Source organism: Ranitomeya imitator, chromosome 4 (genome assembly GCF_032444005.1).
Source record: "Ranitomeya imitator isolate aRanImi1 chromosome 4, aRanImi1.pri, whole genome shotgun sequence".
Taxonomy (NCBI): Eukaryota; Metazoa; Chordata; class Amphibia; order Anura; family Dendrobatidae; genus Ranitomeya; species Ranitomeya imitator.
Genome location: NC_091285.1, coordinates 288,417,878 through 288,435,868, shown reverse-complemented (window position 1 = coordinate 288,435,868; position 17,991 = coordinate 288,417,878). Strand labels below are relative to the sequence as shown.

General features: G+C 42.1%; 1 protein-coding gene across 1 annotated transcript in view; it reads left to right on the top strand.

Moving 5' to 3' along the window:
* NELL2 (neural EGFL like 2) overlaps window positions 1-17,991 on the top strand; it is a 587,110-nt gene that overhangs the window by 173,757 nt on the left and 395,362 nt on the right. Inside the window, exons 4-7 of the mRNA XM_069764734.1 lie at window positions 7,748-7,921; window positions 8,221-8,317; window positions 11,480-11,552; window positions 11,646-11,728. Coding sequence (XP_069620835.1) covers window positions 7,748-7,921; window positions 8,221-8,317; window positions 11,480-11,552; window positions 11,646-11,728 — 427 coding nt within the window. The remainder of the gene's footprint in view (window positions 1-7,747; window positions 7,922-8,220; window positions 8,318-11,479; window positions 11,553-11,645; window positions 11,729-17,991) is intronic.

Below are 17,991 nucleotides of genomic sequence, written 5' to 3'. Positions count from 1 at the left end.
CTGAAATATCACATGATCATAAGTATTCAGACCTTTTGCTCAGTATTGAGTAGAAGCACCCTTTTGAGCTAGTACAGCCATGAGTCTTCTTGGGAATGATGCAACAAGTTTTTCACATCTGGATTTGAGGATCCTCTTCCTTGCAGATCCTCTCCAGTTCCATCAGGTTGAATCGTGAACGTTGGTGGACAGCCATTTTCAGGTCTCTCCAGAGATGCTCAATTGGGTTTAGGTCAGGGCTCTGGCTGGGCCAGTGTAGAATGGTCACAGAGTTGTTCTGAAGCCACTCATTTGTTATTTTAGCTGTGTGCTTAGGGTCATTGTCTTGTTGGAAGGTGAGCCTTTGCCAAGTCTGAGGTCCAGGGCACTCTGGACGAGGTTTTCATCCAGGATATCTCTGTACTTGGCCGCATTTATGTTTCTTCCAATGACAACAAGTCGTCCTGTCCCTGCGGCTGAAAAACACCCCAATAGCATGATGCTGCAAGTTTTTAAAATCTGGATTTGGGTATCCTCTGTCATGATCCCAATGGCAGGGGATCACAAAAGGACAAGCAGAAAAACAAAAACAAGCTCTAGGGTGATGGAACCTGAGCTGACCGCGATCCTGAACCTACACACACAACTAGCAGTAGCCGGGGAACGTGCCTACGATGATTCCTAGACATCTCGCACCAGCCGAAGGACTAGCTTCCCCTATAAGAAGAAACACAGACCTCACTTGCCTCCAGAGAAACACCCCACAGAAATAGCAGCCCCCCACATGTAATAACGGTGAAATGAGAGGAAAGCACAAACGTAGAAATGAAAACAGAATCAGCAAAATGAGGCCCGCTAAAGCTAGATAGCAGAGGATACAAAAGTGAACTGCGCGGTCAGCAAAAAACCCTTCAAAAAACCATCCTTGAACTCATGTGCCAACTCATGGAACATGAGGAGTAATTTCAGCCCACTAGAGCAACCAGCAGCAAGGAGTCACATAACAGCAAGCTGGACTAAGACAAAAAGTAAGCAAAACATAGAACAGGAAAATCAAAACTTAGCTCGTCCAGAAGATAACAGACGCAGGGAGCAAAGGCAAACAGACACGCTGATTACATTGATAGCCGGCGAGGAAATGACAAAACAGCCAGGTTAAATAGGAAACACCCATAACCTGATGGAACAGGTGGACACCAGAGACCGCAGAGAACACAAGTCACCCAGTACCATCAGTAACCACCAGAGGGAGCCCAAAAACAGAACCCACAACAGTACCCCCCCCTTGAGGAGGGGTCACCGAACCCTCACGAGAACCACCAGGGCGACCAGGATGAGCCCTATGAAACGCACGGACCAAATCGGCAGCATGAACATCAGAGGCAATCACCCAAGAATTATCCTCCTGACCATAACCCTTCCACTTGACCAAATACTGGAGTTTCCATCTGGAAACACGATAATCCAATATCTTCTCCACAACATACTCCAATTCACCCTCTACCAGCACCGGAGCAGGAGGCTCAAGCGAAGGAACGACAGGTACCTCATACTTCCGCAACAACGATCGATGGAACACATTATGAATAGCAAACGATGCCGGGAGATCCAAACGAAACGACAGAGGGTTAAGAATTTCCAAGATCTTATAGGGACCGATGAACCGAGGCTTGAACTTAGGAGAAGAGACCTTCATAGGAACAAAACGAGAAGACAACCACACCAAGTCCCCAACAAGAAGTCGAGGACCCACGCGGCGACGGCGATTAGCAAACTGCTGAGCCTTCTCCTGGGACAACTTCAAATTGTCCACCACATGACTCCAAATCCGATGTAACCTATCCACCACCATGTCCACTCCAGGACAATCAGAAGGCTCCACCTGACCAGAGGAAAAACGAGGATGAAACCCCGAATTACAAAAGAAAGGAGAAACCAAGGTAGCAGAACTAGCCCGATTATTAAGGGCAAACTCGGCAAGCGGCAAAAAGGAAACCCAGTCATCCTGATCAGCCGAAACAAAACACCTTAAATAAGTTTCTAAAGTCTGATTAGTTCGTTCCGTCTGGCCATTCGTCTGGGGATGGAATGCAGATGAAAAGGACAAATCAATGCCCATCTTAGCACAGAACGTCCGCCAAAATCTAGACACAAACTGGGATCCCCTGTCAGAAACGATGTTCTCCGGAATGCCATGCAAACGGACCACGTTTTGAAAAAACAGAGGGACCAACTCAGAGGATGAAGGTAACTTAGGCAAGGGTACCAGATGAACCATCTTAGAAAAGCGGTCACACACAACCCATATGACGGACATTTTTTGAGAGACAGGGAGATCCGAAATAAAGTCCATGGAAATGTGCGTCCAAGGCCTCTTCGGAATAGGCAAAGGCAACAACAATCCACTGGCCCGAGAGCAGCAAGGCTTAGCCCGAGCACAAACTCCACAAGACTGCACGAAAAAACGCACATCCCTCGACAAGGAAGGCCACCAAAAAGACCTGGCCACCAAGTCTCTAGTACCAAATATTCCAGGATGACCTGCCAACACAGAAGAATGGACCTCGGAGATGACTCTACTGGTCTAATTATCCGGAACAAACAGTCTTTCCGGCGGACAACGATCAGGTTTATCCGCCTGAAACTCCTGCAAAGCACGTCGCAAGTCTGGGGAGACAGCCGACAAAATCACCCCATCCCTAAGGATACCAGTGGGCTCAGAATTTCCAGGGGAGTCAGGCACAAAACTCCTAGAAAGAGCATCCGCCTTCACATTCTTTGAACCTGGCAAGTAGGAAACCACAAAATTGAAACGGGAGAAAAACAGTGACCAACGAGCCTGTCTAGGATTCAGACGCTTGGCAGACTCAAGATACATCAGATTTTTGTGATCAGTCAAGACCACCACATGATGTCTAGCACCCTCAAGCCAATGACGCCACTCCTCAAATGCCCACTTCATGGCCAAAAGCTCCCGATTACCAACATCATAATTCCGTTCAGCGGGCGAAAATTTTCTAGAAAAGAACGCACATGGCTTCATCACAGAGCCATCGGAGCTTCTCTGTGACAAAACCGCCCCCGCTCCGATCTCGGAAGCATCAACCTCAACCTGAAAAGGAAGCAACGTATCTGGCTGACGCAACACAGGAGCAGAAGAAAACCGGCGCTTAAGTTCCTGAAAGGCCTCCACAGCCGCAGGAGACCAATCAGTAACATCAGCACCTTTTTAGTCAAATCCGTCAAAGGTTTAGCAACACTAGAAAAATTAGTTATGAAGCGACGATAAAAATTAGCAAAGCCCAAGAACTTCTGTAGACTCTTAAGAGATGTAGGCTGCGTCCAGTCACAAATAGCCTGAACCTTGACGGAATCCATCTCAATAGTAGAAGGGGAAAAATATACCCCAAAAAAGAAATCTTCTGGACTCCAAAGAGACATTTAGAACCCTTTACAAACAAAGAATTGGCCCGCAGGACCTGAAACACCCTCCTGACCTGCTGAACATGAGACTCCCAGTCATCAGAAAAAACCAAAACATCATCCAGATACACGATAATAAATGTATCCAGATATTCACGGAAAATATCATGCATAAAGGACTGGAAGACCGAAGGAGCATTAGAAAGTCCAAAAGGCATCACCAAATACTCGAAATGGCCCTCAGGCGTATTAAATGCGGTTTTCCACTCATCACCCTGCCTTATCCGCACAAGATTATACGCAGCCCTAAGATCAATCTTAGTGAACCATTTAGCCCCCTTAATGCGAGCAAATAAATCAGTCAACAATGGCAAAGGATACTGATATTTGACTGTAATCTTATTCAAAAGACGATAATCTATGCAAGGCCTCAAGGAACCATCTTTTTTAGCCACAAAAAAAAAACCTGCTCCCAAAGGGGACGAAGATGGACGGATATGTCCCTTTTCCAAGGACTCCTTAATATAATTCCGCATAGCAGTATGCTCTGGCACTGACAGATTGAACAAACGACCTTTCGGGAACTTACTGCCAGGAATCAAATCTATAGCACAATCGCAATCCCTGTGAGGAGGAAGCGAACTGAGCTTAGGCTCCTCAAAAACATCCCGATAATCAGACAAAAATACCGGAACCTCAGAAGGAGTAGATGAAGCGATAGAAATCGAAGATGCATCATCATGAACCCCCTGACATCCCCAGCTTAACACAGACATTGTTTTCCAGTCCAGGACTGGGTTATGAGTTTGTAACCATGGCAGACCAAGCACTAAGACATCATGTAAATTATACAGCACCAGGAAGCGAATCACCTCCTGATGAACGGGAGTCATACGCATGGTCACTTGTGTCCAGTACTGAGGTTTATTCATAGCCAAAGGTGTAGAGTCAATTCCTTTTAAAGGAATAGGAACTTCCAGAGGTTCCAGACTAAACCCACAGCGATTGGCAAATGACCAATCCATAAGACTCAGGGCAGCGCCTGAATCCACATAGGCATCGACGGAAATGGATGATAATGAACAAATCAGGGTCACAGACAGAATGAACTTAGACTGTAAAGTACCAATGGCAACAGACTTATCAACCTTTTTTGTGCGTTTAGAGCATGCTGATATAACATGAGCTGAATCACCACAATAAAAACACAAACCATTTTTCCGCCTATAATTTTGCCGTTCACTTCTGGACTGAATTCTATCACATTGCATTATCTCAGGTACCTGTTCAGAAGACACCGCCAAATGGTGCACAGGTTTGCGCTCCCGTAAACGCCGATCAATCTGAATAGCCATAGTCATGGACTCATTCAGACCTGTAGGCGCCGGGAACCCCACCATAACATCTTTAATGGCCTCAGAAAGACCATCTCTGAATTTTGCAGCCAGAGCGCACTCATTCCACTGAGTAAGGACCGACCATTTCCGAAATTTCTGACAATATATTTCTGCTTCATCTTGCCCCTGAGAGAGAGCCAATAAAGCTTTTTCAGCCTGAATCTCTAAGTTAGGTTCCTCATAGAGCAAACCCAATGCCAGAAAAAATGCATCCACATTGAGCAACGCAGGATCCCCTGGTGCCAATGCAAATGCCCAATTCTGAGGATCACCCCGCAGGAAAGATATAACAATCTTGACCTGCTGAGCAGGGTCTCCAGAGGAGCGAGATTTCAAGGAAAGAAACAACTTACAATTATTCCTAAAATTCAGAAAACTAGATCTATCTCCAGAAAAAAACTCTGGGACAGGAATTCTAGGTTCAGACATAGGCGTATGTACAACAAAATCTTGTATATTTTGAACCTTAGCAGCAAGATTATTCAGGCTGGAAGCCAAACTCTGGACGTCCATGATTAACAGCTAAAGTCAGAGCCATTCAAGGATTAAGAGGAGGAAAAAAGCAATCAAGCTGCAATTAAGGCTAGGCAGCACACACTGAGGAGGAAAGAAAAAAAAAAAAAAAAAATAACCTCAGACTACTTTTCCTCCTACTTCAGCCAAAACGATGACCAATTTTTTATTTTTTATGGCCGGCTATACTGTCATGATCCCAATGGCAGGGGATCATAAAACGACAAGCAGAAAAACAAAAACAAGCTCTAGGGTGATGGAACCTGAGCTGACCGCGATCCTGAACCTACACACACAACTAGCAGTAGCCGGGGAACGTGCCTACGATGATTCCTAGACGTCTCGCACCAGCCGAAGGACTAGCTTCCCCTATAAGAAGAAACACAGACCTCACTTGCCTCCAGAGAAACACCCCACAGAAATAGCAGCCCCCCACATGTAATAACGGTGAAATGAGAGGAAAGCACAAACGTAGAAATGAAAACAGAATCAGCAAAATGAGGCCCGCTAAAGCTAGATAGCAGAGGATACAAAAGTGAACTGCGCGGTCAGCGAAAAACCCTTCAAAAAACCATCCTGAAATTACTTGAACTCATGTGCCAACTCATGGAACATGAGGAGTAATTTCAGCCCACTAGAGCAACCAGCAGCAAGGAGTCACATAACAGCAAGCTGGACTAAGACAAAAAGTAAGCAAAACATAGAACAGGAAAATCAAAACTTAGCTCGTCCAGAAGATAACAGACGCAGGGAGCAAAGGCAAACAGACACGCTGATTACATTGATAGCCGGCGAGGAAATGACAAAACAGCCAGGTTAAATAGGAAACACCCATAACCTGATGGAACAGGTGGACACCAGAGACCGCAGAGAACACAAGTCACCCAGTACCATCAGTAACCACCAGAGGGAGCCCAAAAACAGAACCCACAACAATCCTCTGCCATTCTTCTTTGCAGATTATCTCCTGTAAATTGCTAATGAATATATATGTTCCATCAGGTTGGATGGTGTACGTTGGTGGACAGCAATTTTCAGGTCTGTCTAGAGATGGTCAATTGGGTTTAGGTCATGGCTCTGGCTGGACCAGTCAAGAATGGTCTCAGAATTGTTCTGAAGCCACTCATTTGTTATTTAAGCTGTGTGCTTAGGATCATTGTCTTGTTGGAAGGTGAACCTTTGGTCACATCTGAGGTCCAGAGCACTCTGGAAGAGGTTTTCATCCAGGATACCTCTGTACTTGGCCACATTCATGTTTCCTTTAATGGCAACCAGTCGTCCTGTTAATGCAGCTGAAAAACACCCCCATAGCATGATGCTGCCACCACGATGTTTCACTGTTGGGATTGTATGGGGCAGGTGATGAGCAGTGCCTGGTTTTCTCCACACATACCACTTAGACCAAAAAGGTCTATATTCGTCTCATCAGACCAGTGAATCTTATTTCTCATAGTCTGGGAGAACTTCATGTGTTTTTTAGCAAACTCTATGCCGACTTTCATATTGCTTGCACTGAAGATAGGCTTCCGTTGGGCCACTCTGCCTTAAAGGCCCGACTGGTGGAGGGCTGCAGTGATAATTGATTTTGTGGAACTTTCTCCCATCTCCCTACTGCATTTCTGGAGCTCAGCCACAGTGATCTTGGGATTTTCTTTACCTCTCTCACCAAGGCTCTTCTCCCATGATTGTTCAGTTTGGCTGCATTGCCAGGTCTAGGAAGACTTCTGGTGGTCCCAGACGTCTTCCATTTAAGGATAATGGAGGCCACTGTGCTCTTAGGAACTTTGAGTACTGCAGAAATTCTGTTGTAACCGTGGCCAGATCTGTGCCTTGCCACAATTCTGTCTCTGAGCTCCTTGGCCAGTTCCTTTGACCTCATGATTCTCATTTGGTCTGACATGCACTGTGAGCTGTGAGGTCTTATATAGACAGGTGTGTGCCTTTCCAAATCAAGTCCTATCAGTTTAATTAAGCACAGCTGGACTCCAATGAAGGAAAAGAACCATCTCAAGGAGAATCACAAGGAAATGGACAGCATGTGACTTAAATATGAGTGTCTGAGCAAAGGGTCTGAATACTTGTGACCATATGATATTTCAGTTTTTTTAATAAACCATATATATACTGTATATATACTGTATATATTTATATATATATATATATGTATATATATATATATATATAATGATGAGATGAAACACTGTGACTCATTGTTCACCCAGAGTGCAACATTTCGACCTGCGCAATGAAGTTTGACTTTCAGGGCTGCATCTTAGTTTTTTGTCCTTGTTGCGCTGCTTCTACTTCTTTGCCTTATCGGTGTGTATATATACATATAACTTTGGTCTTGGAATAACTTGTAACCATAAGACATTGTTTCATTTATTTTGTTTGATGATTTTCCTGTTCTATTTTTTGTGTTCCTCATCACACAGGTATCTTGAGCTTGAAAGTAGTGGGCATCGAAATGAAATCAGATTACATTACAGCTCTGGGAGTCATCGATCGCAAACAGAAGTATTTCCGTATATTTTGGCAGATGACAAATGGCATAGATTTTCCTTGGCAATCAGCGCTTCTCACCTGGTTTTACATGTGGATTGTAACAAGTAAGGAACTATACAGCAGATTCTCATTTGTATTACTACACACAAGGGAGAAAATATTATTTTGGAGGAAATTGATATGACGTCCTGTATTTGAAACTAGTATGTGATCGACCAAAAATTCACATATATACTCAGAACACACAAATAGTCAGAACCTACATGAAGACCGTGTCATGGTTATGACAGCATACATACCTCATGTAGCCATACCTACAGTACTACAGATGACAATTAATTTCAGACTATACATGTAATGGTTTCTGTCAACTGTTAATTGCAATGTGTATTTTGGTTAACAGGATTTATGAAAGAATTGTGGAAAAGCCTTACATGGATATTCCATCAGGGACAACCTTATGGGTTGGACAAAGAAACAACGCACATGGCTATTTTAAGGTATGTGGTTTTTTGTCTGTTTTCGATTGACGATTGAAGTCCGATCCTACATCTTTGCTTTCTCATAGTCTTTTTGTTATTAAAAGATTTGTTAAAAGGGTTGTGTGGCTGCAGTAGTGGCGTCAGGTTACAGCTCTGGAGGCAATCACTGAGCTCAGCGACCCCTATGTAAACTGTACCAGCCGCTGGGCTCAGTATTTCGTGGCAGTAACGTCACCGCTGCAGCCAAACAGAAAGGGAGGCAGCAGTAGAGAGATGCAATTCTCGATGTGGGGAGGATAAGTAAAGCTCAGTTTATTTTTTTTAAAAGTTACTGAATATATGGTCAAAAGTTTCTTGAAACATTTGGAAAGGGACAACTTCTTTAATGAGTATTGAGAATCAAACTGAAGCAGAATATTTACATCAAAAAGTTTAAAAAGTTGTAGGGAAAAGTCTTTCATCTCATTGTTCTTAGTATTAGAGCACCAATAATATGGGCTCTGACTAGCGGTGGATACCGCGTCTCTGACTGCCACGCCGGCACGCCGCCCACCTGGGCTCCCATGCATTACCGGTTACCCGGTCTTTGGACATTTCGCTTCCCTGCAGATTCACCCTGCTACAGTGCTGATGTGGGACACCTTTACATGTCATTCACGCATATCTCTAACCCTGCACATTGTTACTGAAGAAGGCCGTCTATAGTGGGCGAAACGTTTAATTTGATGACTACATTAAATCATAAAATTCCGCAAAGTTGAGTGCCTAAGTTTATTTTCCCTCTATATACAGTTTGTGACCTAGGTAAAATTAGTTACTGCGTAACTAGTGAGTGATTATAACAAAAATCAAATAATGTTTTCCTATTACTTGCAACTGGAGTTAATCAGTGCATTCAGTGGCGTTATTGTAGTTCTTTCAGACCAAGAAAATGTTGCAATAAATGTCTTCCTCCATTATTCAGTATGTGCCCTCTTTGTTTCCTCTTTCATTACTCCAGGGAAAGGCAAACAGAAATAAGTGATTCGTCTACTTGGTGTGTTTTAGAGGGAAAAAATAAGATCTTCCACACTATCCATTAATGTCAGTCTTATCTCTATGAAGTCATCCTGCTTCAGTTGTCAAACATAGCTGCCATATCGCGGAACTTATTATTCTTTTATCTGAAATCCTGCTAGTATCTCTGTACACGATTTTATTTTCCCATTTATTGTCGGTAAATGACCTTTTTTCATTGCTGATAACTATACATCTATGGGTTTTTAAACTTGGCCAAAATCCGTTTTTATATAAGCTTCTGAGTATGACGTTTTTGTAATTTAAGTTGTAAAATTTTTTAGTTTTAAAGTATTCAATATTTTTTATTTCATTTAAATAAGATTGGATGTCTTCAGTTACTGTAGTGATGTGTACTGTTAAGGTGGTCCCAGTGTAGGGGACCAATGAAAATAAAAATGGCTGGAGACACTTGCCCACACACTGACCAGTTTTTTTGGAACTTGTTAAGCTAAACTTTTGATTCTCTCAACTCCACCCTGGTGGCAGTTCTCAGGGGACAAGAACATTGCGCATGTTGGATTTCACTGTGCCTTCTTCTTTGTTCCTTGGAAAATAAGTCACTACCATCTTATTTCCCTAGATTAAAGAAGCCCTCCCATGAAATTTTTATTTGACTAAATCTGTGTATATGTGCATGTAGTGTAGTTTGTGTGTTAGTGCTGTATTCTCACCTACAGCTGCTCTCTCCAGTGTCTAGAGCTGTTCCACTTCTCTTCTCAGTGATGTCACCACTCTTCAGACTCTACAGGTCACACTACCCTCTGTGAGTCCCGGAAGTGGCTTTTACATTTTAAGTATACAGAGTGTCAGACTTCAGCTTCATAGGTTACACTGTTAAAGAGACTTCCAGCTAACGCACAGAGTGAGCCGTATAGTCTGAAGGGCTGTGATGTCACTGAGAAGAGGAGCGGAGCGGTGCTGGATCCTGCAAAAGGCGGCTGTTGGTGAGAATATTAATATACACACACAATACACACCATACATAGATTTAGTAAAGAAAATAAAGCTTCATTGGATTATTTAAATAGTAAGTTGCTTACTTTTACTAGTCTTACTACTTAGTACTCTAGTCCAAGTACAGTATCTCTGTCTATGCATTGGAGAATGGGGCCAGTCATCTAACTTACATTTAGGTATATCTTTTAATGTCTGTAAAAGCCTTGATATGAATGCCTTATAGTGAATAATAAATGTAGTACGTAATATTATATGATTTTCCTACATATGGTTAGGGCCAGGTAAATCCCTACTTTACTCAAAAAGTTAAACTTAAAGGGTACTTACACTTTCATACGAAAACAATATAAATGCCGGGGTCTGTCTGTCTGTCTATCTATCTATCTATCTACAATTTTTCTAAATCACGCTATCGGTGATTTTTGATGATAACTCCCAGCACAGAATGCCCATAATATAACCACCTTCCTTCTTCTATTGCTGGGCTACCATCTTTAACGCACCAAAAAGGATCGTATGATTTTACAGCGCTCACTCCCGCACTGAAGACAGCAGATAAGAAAGACTAATGAGAGCATACTGCATAATTTAGTGTAGAATACAGCACAGATTTTGGGTGGTCCCTGTTGCATTTTATCATCAAAAACTACTAATAGAGTGATTTAGAAGAACAATTATATTGTAGAGTCCTGCCATAAAATCATTTCCTTGTGAAAGTGAAGACATGCATTAATATTGTTCTTTTATGATATATTGTTTGTTCTAATGTAGACAAAATATTTAGCTTCTATGTAAAATCCTTTGTGGACATATATGTTGAAAGCACAAACAATTATTGCTCCAAATCTTGGTTTGTACATTTCCTATTGTTGTCTAGAATGTATTTTTTACTATGTTTATACTAATTAATTTCCATCAATTCTCTTGGCATGAATTCATTAAAAAGGAAAAAATCAATACATACCCTTCAGGGAAAAGCAAGTCATGTTATTTAACTTATAGGTTGCTTTTTATTATGTGCCACTCATATCTTAATTGGATACAGTTACACAGATGAAAATTGATTTTGTGGGAAAAATGGTATTGTACAGACATGACGGCTTCCTTTGTACAAAGTAGCATAATATGTGACAAAATGTTTACACTCGGTGTCATTGTCTGCAGGGGATCATGCAAGATCTACAGATCGTTATCATGCCTCAAGGGTTTATTTCCCAGTGTCCTGATCTAAATCGCAGTATGTATATCTCTTTGTTTCTAAAAGGGTGAGGTGACGGTCTGCTTCTCGAAATGGTCAAATAAACGGAACTTTCTATCTTTATTATTTCAGCATGTCCGACGTGCAATGACTTTCATGGATTAGTGCAGAAAATCATGGAATTACAAGACATTTTGGCAAAAACATCAGCAAAGGTACAATTTTATTTAATGTTTTATATATTTTTTTTCCAACAAAAGGATTTTTATAGCGTAAAACTGATATTTTTTTGACTGACTCGAGACTCATTTTCCTTCAACATTTATAGAGAGATGGAGCATCTTACAATAGGCTTTACAGGTTCTCGCAATTCCGGTTTCAGATCCGAGTCAGAGGATAAAATATCAAATAAAACTGTTGCACTTTCATTTCTAGCAACGCACTTGAAAATGATGAAATTGTGCAGGAGAAAATGTTTTATGTTATTGCACAGCAGAAGACTCATGTGGTGTCTACTATATACAGTATGCGGCATTCTGACTTGTTTGGAAGAAAACAACCTAACATAGACAAAAGGCAAATATTCCACTATAAATGGGTTATTCTTCAGTTTATAGACACCTAGTTAGGCTAGGACTAGACGCTGCATGACAATGAAATCTAAGTGACACATTGCAACGTTGGATGCAATGATGTCCTATGTTGTCACGTTGCAACTAGTGATGAGTGAATATACTCGTTACTCGAGATTTCCCGAGCACGCTCGGGTGTCCTCCGAGTATTTTTTAGTGCTCGGAGATTTAGTTTGCATCGCCGCAGCTGAATGATTTACAGCTACTAGCCAGCATAAGTACATGTGGGGGTTGGCTGGTTGCTAGGGAATCCCCACATGTACGTATGCTGGCTAACAGATGTAAATCATTCAGCTGCGGCACAGAAAACTAAATCTCCGAGCAATAAAAAATACTCGGAGGACCCCCGAGCGTGCTCGAGAAATCTCGAGTAACGAGTATATTCGCTCCTCACTAGTTGCAACCTGTGACATACTGTGATTTTCGGTCTCTGGTCTCAATGCCATAGGCTTCAATGCTGTTTTTGCTTCAATTGCTATTTTTTTACCAGCAAAATCAGAGCACTAACAGCCACACAACAGCAAGTACATCGCCTAATCTTCATTTTATAGCAATATTTTCTCCAGTTGATATTTTGGCAGTGTGCTGCTATGTAGAGAAGTATGCTACAAAAGCCAAGTATAGTATTGTATGCACACGATGGCAGAACTCATGAATTCAGTTATATAGAGGAGTAAGCAGCTGTCAGTCAGCCAGTCCTGCAGTCACCACTCACCAGCGGTCAATGATTCACAGCTTGGAATAGCCAAAAAGTGGCTGATTTAACGTTATGGGACAGTAATATATTCATTGTAGAATGTAAAGGGAGAGGAGGGGAATGGCTGAAAAATTATTATAACCGTCGCAGGTATTTATGAGGTTTTTTTTTACATCATGGTAACGCATTATACAGCATTTAACATCTTCATTTTAACTTCTTCGTTTGGAAGAATAATCTCAAACTATAAGGAAAAATCCTAAATCTATTGTGATCACTACATCATAAATCTGAAAGGATGGGTAAATTGACCTTATAGTGAGCTATTAGCTCAGATACAGATTGCTGACCACTGGCTGTTTTGTATTGTATTTAAAGAGGTATTCTCATGTTATTATATTGCTTTAGTTAGATGTCATGAAAATAAGCAAGTTTGCACTTGACTTGCTTTTTTCTGTTTGCTTTCATACTCCTGCAGTGAGAGCTTTTATTTTACAAAGTGTGCAGCTTATTTCAATGGAGATTGGACACCAGAGGGTGTACAGTAGTAATATTCCAGGACAGGAGTTAACTCCAAACATTCCAGTTATCTCTCTCCAGCCTATTGATTTCTATACAGCAGTTAGCTGCTCACCTCCCTCCTCCTCCCTCTCAGCTCCTAAAGGTACCGTCAAATTAAGCGACGCTGCAGCGATATAGACAACGATGCCGATCGCTGCAGCATCGCAGTGTGGTCGCTGGAGAGCTGTCACACAGACATCTCTCCAGCGACCAACGATGCCGAAGTCCCTGGGTAACCAGGGTAAACATCGGGTTACTAAGCGCAGGGCTGCGCTTAGTAACCCGATGTTTACCCTGGTTACTATTGTAAATGTAAAAAAAACAAAAACACATACTCACATTCCGGTGCCTGTCACGTCCCCCGGCGTCCGCTTCCCTGCACTCCTCCTGCATCCTGTGTCAGCGCCGGCCGTAAAGCAGAGCGGTGAAGTCACCGCTGTGCTCTGCTTTACGGCCGGCCGGCGCTGACACAGGATGCAGGAGGAGTGCAGGGAAGCGGACGCCGGAGGACGCGACAGACCCCGGAATGTAAGTATGTAGTGTTTTTTTTTTTTTTTACATTTACAATGGTAACCAGGGTAAATATCGGTTACTAAGTGCGGCCCTGCGCTTAGTAACCCGATGTTTACCCTGCTTACCAGTGAAGACATCGCTGGATCGGCGTCACACACGCCGATTCAGCGATGTCAGCGGGTGATCTAGCGACGAAATAAAGTTCTGGCCTTCTAGCTCCGACCAGCGATCTCACAGCAGGATCCTGATCGCTGCTGCGTGTCAAACACAACGATATCGCTATCCAGGACGCTGCAACGTCACAGATCGCTATCGTTATTGTTCTAAAGTCGCTCAGTGTGAAGGTACCTTACCAGAGCTCTTATCAGTCCTGCATAATCACAATTCCCAGCACCCAGCAGAATCAGCAATTTCCAGATTAGTTCTCCTATTCACTGCTCCCTCTGTCCTAAAGGTACCGTCACATTCAGCGACGCTGCAGCGATATAGACAACGATCCAACCTAAACTAGATCGCTGGAGCGTCGCTGTTTAGGTCGCTGTAGAGACGTCAAACACAGCAACTCCAGAACGATGCAGGAGCGATCCAGTGACGTAACGGCGACTCACTTCTCATTCTCGCTGGTTGTTAGCTCCATGTCAAACAGCCGGAGTGTACCGATCCGACACACATCTAGGGGCCCTATGCTTGTTGCTGGCGTCGTTGCTTTTGATGTCAAACATGACGATACACGCCGACCTGGCGACAAAATAAAGTTCTGGACTTCTAGCTCGGGATCCAGATCGCTGCTGTATGTCAAACACGAGATCGCTATCCAGGACGCTGCAACGTCACGGATTGTTGTCGTTCTCTTTGCAAAGTTGCGGAGTGTGACGGTACCTTAAGCCATGTGCTTGTTCAGATGTCCTGCTAACTCTATATGTAAACATAGTGATAACAGTCAGAGCTTGCTTTAGACAAATTGGGGCCCTGCACAAAAGTTTAAAGTGGGGCCCCAACTGCTAACATACTGCAGATCACACACAAACACTTTAAGGTGCATTTTCACAAGCCAATTTCAGACCTTTAAACATTTGTGTACCATCCTTTTCACGCAGGCTGACAAAGAATGATAGACGCAGAATGATTACTATTAGATAATTCTGTCACCCTTCATATCATGTTATCAGCCGCACGTCTTCTGTTTACACAAAGCGATGTGTTGCAAAGAACAAGTGTCCGGATTTATTAATACTAGAATTGTGCAAGGCAATCTGAATGAATGGGGCTGCTAGAGTAAGATGCACTTAATTCATTAAAAGGTGCACACCAATTAATACGCTAGGAATATTTCAAGTGTCTTGTGCCTACACACACACACACACACACACAAACATGAAAATACACATGTACATGTTTATACATACACACACATAGATACACACAGGGTCGGACTGGGGTGCATACGGCCCACCAGGGGAATTAACTCTAGGGGCCCGCCCTATGGCTACTATAAACGGTTTTATTACTTTTCATTTTTTTGCCTCTCTCACTAAAACGTGAGTCTTTTAGCAAGCTGTACAGTGTGCAAAAGAGAACGGTATTGTGCACTGTACTATATCAAAGTGTTTCTTGTTAAGAAATTTATTGATTGTAGTTAACAGAATCTGCTATTTAAAATCAGTAGTAGTTTTTCTCACACATAGAAATCCCTTGTCCTAGGTAAATTCCCCATTCCGTAAGCCAACATAAACAATATTCAAAGTAAAGCAAAATTTATCTAGCATTTTCAAGTGGAAAACTTTAATAAAATGAACCCACCTCTGTCAGCATCTACACACACCTTTAAGGTCTTTTACAATTGTCTTGGGAAATACCCTATAAGAGTTAATATATAGTGGTGTAAAACATAATCACTCCAATAAACTTGCAGTGCTGCTTCCCTGGTGGCATAATCTTATATGAACTCTAGCATGGGAAATTTTCTGAATATTTTCTCACGCTAGAGTTCATATGAGTTTATGCCACCACGGGGTGCAGTACCGCAAGTCAACGAAGCTGCATTCCCTTCATTCCCCAGTTTTTACAGCCAGAGGTGCCTGCATTAGCAGGCTCCTGGCTGTAAATTTATTTAACTCCTGTAGATGGATTTACAGCGTGGGACATGACTGTATGGCGGACAGGTATGGGATATTGTTGCTTTTTTAGTTTCCTTTTTTTTTCATAAGACAAGGGTCGTCAGTTGGACTGAGCGTACAATAAAGATATTAAAACCCCATGAGTATTTATTTCATTACAATACTTTATTCATAAGATGTGTGTTTTTTTAACCCTTTATTACCCTTTATAATGGATAGGTGTCTTATTGACACCTCTCCATTATTAACCAGGTTTAATGTCACCTTACAATAGCAAGGTGACATTAACCCCTTATTACCCCATATCCCGCCACTACAGGGGAGTGGGAAGAGAGAGGCTAAGTGCCAGAATAGGCATGTCTTACAGATGCGCCTTTTCTGGGGTGGCTGGGGGCAGATGTTTTTAGACAGGGGGGCCAATAACCATGGTCTCTCTCTAGGCTATTAATATCTGCCCTCAGTCACTGGCTTTCCCTCTCTGGCGGAGAAAATTGTGCAGGAGCCCATGCCAGTTTTTTCTGTGATTTAACCCTTTATTTTAACATCTAGAGCTCCCAAATTTTGCATACACACTCTACTAACATTATAAGTGAGGGATATTTAAAAATCTAACACATATGTCTCGGTTTACTGTATGTAAATCATGTCTCATATCATGTCGTGTTCGGTAAGGACTTAGCAAAAGCCGACAATTGAATTACCGGCTTTTATGCTATCTAGCTCTGTATTAAATATAAATATATGTGTGTGTGTCTCACTGCCATATATAGATATATCAGTGAGACACACACACACACATATATATATATATATATATATATATATAAGCAAAAATTGGAACAGCATCTACAAAGTACCTGATGGAGTGCAGAGCTTTCCCAGTCAGTAGTCCAATGACTTCTAACAATATGAAGAAAAAAAGAAAAGCAGCACAGAAAATAAAGAAAAAAATGTGGACTTTATTGCCTGGACGGCGTGGCAACGTTTCGGATACTTGAAAAAGGATCTTGTATCCGAAACGTTGCCACGCCGTCCAGGCAATAAAGTCCACATTTTTTTCTTTATTTTCTGTGCTGCTTTTCTTTTTTTCTTCAAATATATATATATATATATATATATATATATATATATATATATATATATATACAGTATATATATATACAGGTCCTTCTAAAAAAAATTAGCATATAGTATTAAATTTCATTATTTACCATAATGTAATGATTACAATTAAACTTTCATATATTATAGATTCATTATCCACCAACTGAAATTTGTCAGGTCTTTTATTGTTTTAATACTGATGATTTTGGCATACAACTCCTGATAACCCAAAAAACCTGTCTCAATAAATTAGCATATCAAGAAAAGGTTCTCTGAACGACCTATTACCCTAATCTTCTGAATCAACTAATTAACTCTAAACACATGCAAAAGATACCTGAGGCTTTTATAAACTCCCTGCCTGGTTCATTACTCAAAACCCCCATCATGGGTAAGACTAGCGACCTGACAGATGTCAAGAAGGCCATCATTGACACCCTCAAGCAAGAGGGTAAGACCCAGAAATAAATTTCTCAACAAATAGGCTGTTCCCAGAGTGCTGTATCAAGACACCTCAATGGTAAGTCTGTTGGAAGGAAACAATGTGGCAGAAAACGCTGTACAATGAGAAGAGGAGACCGGACCCTGAGGAAGATTGTGGAGAAGGACCGATTCCAGACCTTGGGGAACCTGAGGAAGCAGTGGACTGAGTCTGGTGTGGAAACATCCAGAGCCACCGTGCACAGGCGTGTGCAGGAAATGGGCTACAGGTGCCGCATTCCCCAGGTAAAGCCACTTTTGAACCATAAACAGCGGCAGAGGCGCCTGACCTGGGCTACAGAGAAGCAGCACTGGACTCTTGCTAAGTGGTCCCAAGTACTTTTTTCTGATGAAAGCAAATTTTGCATGTCATT